This window comes from Chenopodium album, chromosome 10 (genome assembly GCF_948465745.1).
Source record: "Chenopodium album chromosome 10, dcCheAlbu1.1, whole genome shotgun sequence".
In the NCBI taxonomy this organism is placed as follows: domain Eukaryota; kingdom Viridiplantae; phylum Streptophyta; class Magnoliopsida; order Caryophyllales; family Amaranthaceae; genus Chenopodium; species Chenopodium album.
The window spans coordinates 27,008,194-27,020,357 of record NC_137843.1 but is presented as its reverse complement, the minus strand read 5'-3'; the positions used below and the strand labels follow the sequence as shown (position 1 = coordinate 27,020,357).

The following is a 12,164-nucleotide window of genomic DNA, read 5'->3' as shown; positions in this document are numbered from 1 at the left end:
ACAGGTTTCGTGTTTGTTTCAGATGTTGTAGGAACTTTACGAACCACGTGAGTGATATCATGAACATCCGGTCCAATATCATGAACCCCCTGGAACATATCTCCATTCCCAGTGGTTTTGACTTTGCTCTTTTTGGGTCTACCCCTACCTTTTCCTTTTTTAACCTTTTCTTCTTTTATAATGTCCTTTTCCTTGGGATTTATTTTCACATTTTCTATTTCCAAGAGCATTTTTTTTAACTTGTCTCTCACCCAAGTTGATCGATCATACGATGAAGAAACCATTCTACATAGATGTGCACTTAATCCAGTTAGGAATGCATAACGTCCATTTGCTGATGCCTGGTCGTTTCTCTTCTAAAAATCATGCTCCTTGAGTGAGTTCTTCAGATGCAACTTGGCTCTGATTGTCCACCTACGAAGAATACAACCAGCTGGTATCTCAACCATTCCTTTATACTTCATTACTACAAACATATGTCGACATGGTAAACCAATGGAGTTGTACTTCATACAATAACAGGCCATTTGGTGCAGTTTCTTGTTGTAACACACAACGTAATTGCAATCTTTGTTCACACAGCCGTTTAACCAAAAAGTGGTTGAAACCCCATCACGATGCCCTTTTTCTTCCTTAGTCTTGGTCACAACGTGTCCTGATTCAAAACTTAGTTCCTTCAAAAACAAAAGGTACACGTTCCTTGTGTAGGTTCGTGCTGCTTGTGTCTTTATTTCAGGCAACACCCCAGTGATTACTGGAAATGTATGTGTGGAGATGTAATCATCTTTATCTTCTTCAAATCGTATATGCTCAGGGACTTGGTCATACAACTCCACAAAACGATACAACATTATTTTTGATGTTATGACTGTTTTCAATGTACTATTCATAGACTCACATCTTTGAGTGCTTCTCATGCCTGCGTACACATGTGTATTAACCAATACTTTAATGAAATAAATCACATATATTTTCGTTTACAAATAAAGATTTGGAATAACACTTAGGTTTACTAGTGATTACCTATTTCAATATTAATCCGTCACTCTGAAATGTAATGACACATCACTGTATTGTAGATTACATTCAATACAGGAATTAATTTTTATTAACGTATTCAGATGAATACATATAACCAAAGTGTTATTTGGGTGATATAGGCAATGACCAAACACTATTTAAACTTAGTAAGCGCTTTGTAAGTATAATATGTAATGATAAAAATAAATATATGTAATTACATTAATAAATGAATGTACTTTCCTGCATAAAATTGTCCCACCATAAAAGCCTCCGCCCATTTTTCCTTGTCATTGTACAGATCTTGTGCCCACTTTTTATCTCTCACTGCATCATATGCTTTCATTAAGTCTTCCCAAGCCTCTTCAAACTCAGCTGGTGTACGAACACCGTCTACACATTTCATAAAACCACTGCAAAACCGTTTGTTTGTGTGGCCCTTGATGTTGTGCATAAGATGCCACAGACATAACCTATGATGCACATGTGGGAAAACAGTCTTAATAGCGCTAGCCATGGCCTTGTCCCCATATGTGACAACAGTATAAGGAGCAACATTGCCACCAGCCTCAAGTAATTGTTGTAGCACCCATTCGTATGTGTCTATTTTTTCGTTTGCAATCAAAGTAACACCTAAGGGTACGGTTCTCCTATGATGATTTACTCCAACGACAACAACGAATGGTTTCTGGTTTGCGTTGACTTTGTAAGTCGTGTAAAACGCTATTACCTTCCCAAAAGCCTTGTAATCTCCCTGGCATATTCCATCACGCCAAAACATTTTTTCTATCCCATTATGTTTATCTCGTGTGTATCTAAGAAAAAAAGAAGGGTTTGAGGCTGTTTTTCCAAGTAAATAAGCCAACACAGTTTCTGTATCTCCGTCCTTTATTTCTTCTCTTTTGAACTTCTCGCATGTGTTGTACAAGTCTTTCTTTAGGAATCCTACTTCACGTATTCCCCCAACACTTTGTGCTAAATTCCTTATTGTGATGGATGGTTTCACTCCAGAGTTAATTAAGGCTTTAATACGAATCTGATCACCTTCGGTTACTTCTCTATGGCCCCTGTCATAAATTTAAACACACAAAAAATTATAAATAATTTACAATATCACACATGTATGTAACAGTTTTTAATGGTTTAACATATTTTCAAAAACTAACCTTTCAAAATACATCTGATTCATGGGAATCAGGTCATGCTTAGCTACAAAATCCTACGCGTACCATGAATCGGATCTGTGATCCCATTTAAAACTGATTGATGCTTTGCAACCGCAGCGTGTTACTGCCTTTTCCCTATGCTTCCTATCAGGTCTATTCAAGTGTTTCGCTTCTCGAAATCCTTCCCTATTACACCAAAGCTTTTGGGAAGTTGGATGACCGTCAATTTTGCTTGTTGTTGTATGCTTGCGATGGATTCCAAAACCTTTGACCTTAGCGTACATCCTATAAAATTGAATGCAAGTGCGGTGGCTTCTAAAGGACAATTGTTTCATTTCTGCTATTGTAAAGTCTTCTAGCTTAGTCCTAAGTTTTTCCCAAACCTCAGGGTCTAGAAAACTTGCAGGAATCTCATCAGTATCGGTGTCCGTGTCTACATCACTTCCATCTCCGTTGTCACTGTCCTGTATCAAATGAAAGATTTGGAAATGTGACAGTTATTGGTAATGTCCCATAAGAGATAATTATAATACCAATCAAATTAAACAACTTACTACCTCTCCATGGTCCTCAGTTTCCGCTTGATTATTGAGCTTGTCATATGAGTTAATAAGAATTATATCATTAAAATCTAAAAAGTTATAACAAAGAATTTAATATTTATATAAATTTTTTCGTGTAACAAACAAACATTCAAAAAATGTTGTAATGTCACCAACCTCAGGTTCAAAGCAATCAGTTTGGTCTAGATTATTAATCTGCGTATCAACAATTTCTTCTCCTCCCGACTCCATTTGAATAAATAAACCCTTTAGTTGAAAAATAAAATATAATCTCTGGTAAAACGAAGAAAAAACTGTTTAGATATTATGTTTTAAGATATATATATATATATATATATATATATATATATATATATATATATATATATATATATATATATATATATATATATTCAAAAAATATTTAACAATTTTAGTTTATTTTAAAAAGATTGTTACAAAATCTTTTATTTGTTAAGTCGTGGAATTAAAGATATGGAATTACAAAGTTACCTTATTTATTTTGAGCATAAATCCTAATATATCGCATGTTATGGTGTTAACCTTCTTATTTTTGTTACCTTAAAATTAGGAAAAAATATTATAGAATCTCCAATTTATTTATTTATTTATTATTTTATTTTTAAAATTGATAAGTCAAGACTCCTTAATTTTCGCATAATAAGAACTAACCATATCGCCCACTACGTATCAAATAGAATATATATACTTACGTTAACGCCAATAAAATAAAAAAGGACAAGTTCACAATGAAAGGAAAAACGTTACCACATAACATATTGCTTAAGATATTTTGTTTCCTTTGTTTTTTTTATATTTGTTCAGACTTACTTTTATTATCTTTTAAATTTGACTGATATAAAGGAAAACAATTTCATTCATAACTATTAAGCATAAAAATAACATAACTAGATAAACTATGTTACGCATTTTTTTATGTAATTACATATAAAAAGGTCGGTCATCACCAATATATATGCAAATAACTATTATTGAAACCCTAATAAAATGAATATATATATATATATATATATATATATATATATATATATATATATATATATATATATATATATATATTTCGTTTGAAGATATGGAATTAAAAAAGAGAATAAAAGATAAGGAAGTACATAATTACCGTATTTCTTTTGATCATGCCTCCTAATATATCGCATGTTATAGTGATAACCTTCTTAATTTTGTTACCTTAAAATTAGGATCGCATATTTTAAAATCTTAAAATTCTAAAAAAACGGTTTGATAAGTCATTTGACTGATATAAAGGTAAACATTTTTTTTTCCAACTAAGTAACCATTATGCATATAATTAACATAGTAGTAATTGTCTGGTCAGACAAAAAAAAAAAATAAAAAACAAAAAATTACAACTGTTACACAAAGGTAAAACACATATATATTTTGGTTATCACCAATATTTAGTGAAAATAATTTATTATTGAATCATAAAATTACATAAACATTAAAACCCTAATGAAATAAAAATCACAAAAAATTTAAAAGATAACTAAATTCGAAAATAACGTCTATTCCTCCAACGTGAAATCAACAAAGTCAATAAATTTTGTTATCTTGGGGATTTTTTCAGGACCCTTGGTGAAGGATGTAGGTGTCCATGTTTCTTCATTTGAAACCAAATCATCAAGCGTTTCAGCAACCTCTAGAACACGCTTTCCGTTCTCATTCACGGGCATGTATTCGAACATAAAATGTTCTCTGTAGTAGGAATTGCGCTCAAGATGAAAGAGTTTTTTAAGAAACTCTGGCTGACCAACAATCAAATGCTCCGTTTGTGTTATACCACATCCGACAATTAGTCGTTTCGTAAATATTCTAAATTAGGTGAAATCTATGGCTTGGCTGACAACATCACCTAGTATTCCTGGAGGAGGCCCCAACCGGATTGTCATCATATGGCAACCCGTTGTCCATACGATAGACTGTAACTTCATCGTCAAAAACCATTTCAACTATAGGTAATTGCCCACAAGCATGCAATGTGTCCCTAACTTTTTTTCCCCAATACTATAAAGTAAGTGGGAAATAAATAAACTAAAATAAATAATGTCAAACAAATGATCAAAGACTGCATTTGGATTAGGAGCCATTTCTGAATATATTGAAAAGATCAGGGGTTTAAAAAGACAAATTTAAAGCTTGGAAAATAGTATGAAAATTCGATTGTGAGATTATGATGCTTTAAAGTGGTTAATTTGCTATGAATATATACCACTAAATTGGCGCCAACTTGCACGAATTTTCCCACCAAAATTTGGCACCACAATGTGAAGACTAATTTCCCACCACGCATGAATTAGTCAAATATCAGATTGATATGAAATAAAATAGAATAAATTGATTTACTAATAACCGATTTTCATAATAAACATTACATATACAGAATAAATTCACATTATAATTTTGTATACAATATATTTCCTTCATTTATTCTGTATCATTTATTCATTTGCTATTTGTTTATTCATGTTCAAAATCGAGTTTTATTTTTAATTTTTAATTATTTTTTTTAAACAAAGATCCCAAGGAGCAACCACAACTTATTTTTATATAAGCTCGTTTGTTTAGTTTTAAGTTTTTGAAGCCAGCTGAATAACATGAAAATTATTTGATCGGTATTAATCTGTAATGTACCTGGTAATTACCGACATAATGTAACCTGAAATACAATTAATACATCAAAACAGTGTTGTATATTTAAATAATTAATAACCTGAAATACAATTAATAACTCAAAACAATGTTGTATTCAAGAAAATATGTAATGTCCAACTACATTTTACGTTATAACCTATTATATTTGTTTAGGTGTTTCGTGGGTTATTTGGTATATTTTATTATTTTTTGATATACAACCATTTATGTTTTTTTTAGTCCTTCAAATTCATATTAAAGTCAAAAAATAAAGTTATAAATATGATTAGTTATTTTATTACGAAATTTGCATTTACTTTCTTTTATTTTTTCTCTTGGTTGTATTCCGTTTAAACTGAAAGCAACCTAATATTGAATCACTTAATCTATGGAATGAAATCGGTTAACAGATTTTGGCGCCAAAAAATGGTGTGAAAATTAGTCATTTTGGCGCCATATATATGCTTTATATACGTAGCAAAATCACCAATTCAAAGCATCACTGTTATTCACTCGCAATCATTTTCTCTTTTAGTGAACATTTCCAAAATTTCTCTTTATCATTTCATTTTCTTCAGAAATGCCTCCTAGTCCAGAAGCAGTCTTTGATCATGAGTTTGACATATTTGAATTTAGGTTATTTATTTCTCATTTACTTTATTGTATTGGGGAAAAAAGGGTAAGTGACATATTGCTTGCCTGTAGGCAAGCACCTACTGTTGAAATGATTGTTGCCGATGAAGTTACGGTGTATCGTATGGATAATGGAATGCCCTACGATGAATACCCGGAAGATGGGCCTCTTCCCGGAATATTAGGTGATGATGTAAGTCATGCAAAAGATTTAATCGAATTCCGGATATTTATGAAAAGACTAATCATCGTTTGTGGTATTATACAAGCCGAGTCTTTGATTGATGATGTAACCGTGGCAAAATTTCTTCAGACTATCTTTCGACTAGAGCTTAACTCTTCTACAAAGAGCAATACATGTTTAACAAGTTGCCATTGAATGATAATGGAAAACGTGTTCTTGAGGTGGCGGAAACGCTATATGATATTGTGTTAAATGAAGAAACATGCTCTGTAGATTCATTCGCCAAACGTCCAGAAAAGGTCCCCAAGATAACAAAATATATTGAATTTGTTGATCTTACGTTGGAGGATTAGCTATTTTTAATCACATTAATTATCGGTTATGTTATTATGTTTCTATTTGATGATAACCCTATTTAGTTTCGGTTAAAACCATTAGGGTTTTTTATGGTTAATGTTATTATTATATTCAATAAAATGTAATTTCTTTAAAATATTTCATTATTGGTGTTGATGTGTAAAAACATAAGGGATTACCTACTTAATTTTAGTCATCTATGTCTTATTTTTTTCGTAATAACATAATGTACAATTTTTATGTTGTTATCTAATATAATTCTAATTTAATAACCAAAAATAACAATGGAATAAAAAAGTTTTCGTCAAGATTGTTTTCAATGAAAAAAAATACAATTACGGTAGTTATCCCTTAAAGTGTGCCATGTATCACTACATTAGGTGAAAATTAAGTAGTACATTATCATCTATTTTTTTGTAAAGATTTTATCTTTCAATTTATTTACTATAAATAATCTAGCAGTTATATAAATTAAGTTGGTTATATTGCTCATTATATTTTGAAGGATTGTCTTCCCAAATTAATATGTAAACTGTTATACTTTTACTTTTGATAAAACATTAAAAGATCATATCTCAACACAAAATTATAGTAAAGGTGAATCAAATTCGAAAAACAACAATATAGATAATGATGTTATTTTGTGGATATATTTCGAATATCATATTTTTTTGAAAAGCCAATAACATATAATCATAAAATCGGTAAATCAAATAATGGTACTTGTAAAAGATATTTAAAAAATGTTTACAATATATTTATGTACATGTTTTTTTTTTTTTTTTTTTTTTTTTTTTTTTTTTTGGTATACACTATTGGCCATAGTTATAGGCACTCAATATGGTTAATGAATACAATGACAATTTATAATTATAGTGCGCACATATTGACTACATTTCTGTTTATACCATGTCATAGAAAAACCGAAATCATCCCAAAAGATGAATAGAAATATATTGATTGTTGGAATTTATACATTAAATAATTGGTTAAAAATATAGGTATTGACATAACAACTTGTAAGTTAATCCATATAATACATGTTAAACATTTTAAGATGAACGAATACTCTTACAAATACATTCATATTACAGTTTATTGGTGTTGATATACATATACATAGGTGATTACCTTACCAATTTGATTTATATTCTATGTCTTATTTTTTTCGTCATAACATAATGTACATTTTTTTTGTTTTTATCTGATAATAATTCTTATTTAATAACTAAAAATAACAATGGAATAAAAAAGTTTTAGACTTTATCTTAATAAAAGATAAATTCACATGCATTAAGGCTAAAACATCTACTTGTTACGTACATGTTGTAAGTTCATGAGTCTGACGTAATCAGGCTTTGGCCTCTTGATTTTGTGTTCATCACGGTTGTCATTAAACCAAGTCCATCTACGACGCACTCCAAAATCATTCACAAAGAAAGGTATTGCCCTACCCCATTCTCAACAGACAAGCATTAATTAAGCAACCCTTTTTTCACTCATTTTTTACCAAATTAATTCCATCAAAGTCTTTAATCCGCCTACACAAGGCCTTTTTTAGATCAACGGGTTGCACATCATGAAATGTGCACAATTGAAAGTACAATTCTTTTGGCAATGGAGGAAATGACCACTTAGGGTCCCTCATTTTATCTTCCATTATATTCTGTAGACAGTTGCAAACTGTAGTGTCTGTTGGTCCGTTCCGTTCATCGATTATCCTCTTTCTTCTTAAGAGCCAGTCCTCATGGCATGAAACATTATTACCCTTTTGTTTTTTCAAAGGTAATGTGTTGCATCCTTCATCGTTTGATGGCCTTTTGCGTTCGTTAAGAACATACTATCAAGTAAATTATGTCAACATCAACAAAAAAAATCCAAATTAGTAATTTTGAAAACAATAATTCATGCATCTTCACTTAAATTACTTTAATGACAATAACCACAGTAAATGAGAAAAAAAAAATTATCAATAAAACCATAATACAAATTTTGAGTCAATTTAAGACATTATCATTTGATCTCCTCTTACATATGCTCTAATAAATGAATTATAGGAAATTAGCATTAAATTCGAACTTTACTGAATAAAAGATTATGTCACAAATTTATGTAACAATATCTTTTATTTAGTAAAGTATTTAATAATAATTTAAAAAAACACCAATAATACTGAAATTAACTAAAACATACAATTTCTTGAGCTTCCTCCATGATGTCTTGATTAACCTCTTTAAACTCAATTTTCCAAATATGATGAATTGTACTAGAATTATGTGAAAATAAAATTAAGAAGGTTGCTGCACAGTTTAATCTCTTTATATATAAGTTTATTGTAACCGTTTTTTTTTAAATTAATTTTTTTAATAATTTTTGAAGTGGTGGTATTGTAGTGTAACCGTTTACAATTTTTTTTTTTTTTTTTTTGGATGAGAGAAGTTGTATTTAATTTTTTTTTTCAAAAATAGTAAAAAAAAAATAATAACTTCCCACAAAAAAAAAAAAAAATAACTGTAAACTTTTTAACTATTTTTATTTATATTTATTAACTGTTATATATTTTTTTATTAAAAAAAACAAAAAAATAGCATTTCTAAAAAAAGTGTAGCCTGACATATATTTAATAAAACCTTGTTTCATAGCAACTATTCAACATTGAAATTGTAGTGAATAATGTCAAGTATTCTATATATATTAAATAAAATTAAGTAGTTCATTGACGAAAATGGTATTTTTATATATTAGAGTTATTGACATTGTTTTTTAGCTATAGTAAACATTGAAAGTGTAGAATAATTATGTCATGTATTCTATACAAGATATTGCATAATGGAAAGTATTCTATATAAGATGTTGCCTCAAGTCGTTAAATCTGGTGATTGATTACTTATAGTAAAAAAGATCCCATTACAAATTCTAACAACTTTTTTAGTTTGGATACAAATTTTCATAATTGATTGCATTAATTTAGACCGGAAAAAAGATATATGTACAATTGCATGCTTGATCGTAAGTTATTTCTTTACAAATCCATGAAATCAATTTTATTGTTACCACAAAACACATTAATAGATGGCAATACTTGACATGATTACAAGTCACACAAAACAATGACATGACCACTCATATGCTACATATGTCACCCGCAACTAATTATTGAATGCTTTGTACTCCATGTAACCCATACTTTGTATATACTACGAGTATTAAGATTACTGGTGTAGTCAAGTATTTGCATATTAAAAAAAAAATTTAAAAAAATAGTACAACCTAATTTAGATTACCAAATTTATTATTGTGTGATCTTTATGTATTTACCTATAATATTATTAACAATTACCCAAATCATTGTGGGTTTATTTGGTAAATAGGTACTAGCATATAATATATGGAATAATTATGAACAGTTATACAAGACATAAAAAAGTAGAATTGGAATCGGATTGCAGTATAAAGGTTTTTGACACAAATTGTAGTATGATATTACCAGTTAACAGTGCAAAGTATAGGAAATACAATTTAGCATTGTCACATTATTATTTTTTTTAGAAAGCATTGTCACATTATTACAACCTCAATTAGATTTTTGTTACATCTTCTAAAAATATAATTATATGTAAAAATTTAAAAAAATATAAATTTAATGTCATCATTATCACATCCACCTAAACACTCCATCTTACCCCATTCACATACACACACCTCGGTTAGAGGGAAAAATAAAAAAAATAAACAAAAAAAAAAGAAAATAAAAAAATCAAAAGAAAACCGTCAAAAATTTAAAACAAAAGGTAAAAAAGTATTCCTCCCATAAACCGCCATTCACAATCCCCAATTTTCCAAAACCACTCTTCTCAACTAAAACTTCTCCATCTTCACCATTCACATAATCACATTCAACCTTCTTCAAACTCGAGCACAAGATATGTAAATTCTTTTTTAGTTTTGAATATGTTTTTAATTTTGTTAATTATTGCATTTACAAAATTTACGGCATGATTATACCTAAAGACCAAAATTATGTACAAAATTTTGTCAAAAAATGCGTATTACCACATTTTTGTGAAATTTGTTATAGGTTTAATAGAATTGCCGCCATCAATTTGCTGTATAGTTTATGCATAAATTGTGTATTTAGATTTCATTTCAGTTTAGAATTAGATTCCGTAGTTTTACAGTGAATTAACTCTGTTTTTTTTTGTTTTGTTTTGTTTTTTTTTTAATTTTTTTTTCGGTTCCGGTTATAGGTTACTTTTATAGTTCATATCTTTAATTGCGTTAGTATAATTTGTCATGTCGATTGAAAAGGTATAATGTCCAAATTTACCCCTTTCAAAATAAATAAACTGATTATTGTCATGTCCAAATTTGCATTTTTTTATTTTGTTATGGTATATGTTTTTCAATTTAGAAAAAAAGGCTTAATATGTTGTTGCTTTTGTTGTGTTTCCAACAAAATGTATATTCTATTGTCTTGCACATGACAATAGTTTTACTCTACCTGTTTGGAAAATCAAAACTGTAGTTTGTTGACTTAAAACTTTGTATATTTGGGTATATACATCTTATGTTTATGTTGGAAATGACCTTTTGGTATTTTGGTGATTACTAGTTTGTTGACCTCTTAATTTTTGCATCTTTGTGTATATTGACTACCAATTTACCTTTGACAGTCACACTGCATTTTGTTTTTTGGCAATGACTTAAAATTTTTGTATCTTGGGGTATATACATCTTATGTTTTTGTTGGCAATGACATTTGGGTATGTGGGTGAATACCTGTTATTCTTTAAAAGTAATGTCAGGGTATATACATCTTATGTTTGTGTTGGCAATGACCTTTAGGTATGTTGGTGAATACATGTCATTATTTAAAAGTAATGTCAGGATATATACATCTTAAGTTTGTGTTGGCAATGACCTTTAGGTATGTTGGTGAATACCTGTTATTCTTTAAAAGTAATGTCAACATGGTACTTCTTGTTGGCAATAACCTGTTAATATTATGGTTAATACATGATTTCATATACCAAAAAATTCATAGCACAATTTTTGCTTGGTATGCTCATTTAATTATCTTTGGCCCTTTTTTTTTTTCCTTTATGTGTTTTGTATCTTATTATGCTACATTTATTTATTTATTTATTTTCAGTAAAATGGCTAGAGTGAAGCAATCAACAAGGCGACAGAACCCGCGTAAGAGAACAGGGCCACATACAATAATTAGCATTCAACCAACCAAATCTCCAACCACAAGGTCAAGAAGGCAAGGTTCGGCCGCTACTACCCCACCCTCTCCTGCTGCAGAGGGTAGTAGTAGAGGCCAAACATCAACTGATGATGAAAGGTTCAAGTCCTCCCTGTACCGTGAATTGTACTTTAAGACATTCGCGAAACGAAAAATCTGTGAAGGGAAACATGTAGACTTTGACTCCCTTGACTTAGCCCATGCTGATTTTTTACGAAAGTGGTTTAAACACCAAGGATGGGACAAGTTGCTTACAGAAAATTACCCTATAACCCCGACCTTGTTCGACAATTCTACACCCACTTCGATCATGCAAACAAACA

General features: G+C 29.8%; 1 protein-coding gene across 1 annotated transcript; it reads right to left on the bottom strand.

Annotated features, from left to right (window-relative positions):
• Nucleotides 1-1,237: 1,237 nt before the first annotated feature.
• Nucleotides 1,238-4,461, bottom strand: LOC145565099 (protein FAR1-RELATED SEQUENCE 5-like). Its single transcript, XM_081625197.1, has 4 exons — nt 4,359-4,461; nt 2,744-2,817; nt 2,250-2,650; nt 1,238-2,087 (listed from the first exon to the last, which is right to left on the bottom strand). The coding sequence occupies exons 1-4, from the start codon at nt 4,459-4,461 to the stop codon at nt 1,238-1,240; spliced, it is 1,428 nt and encodes a 475-aa protein (XP_081481323.1).
• Nucleotides 4,462-12,164: the final 7,703 nt, after the last annotated feature.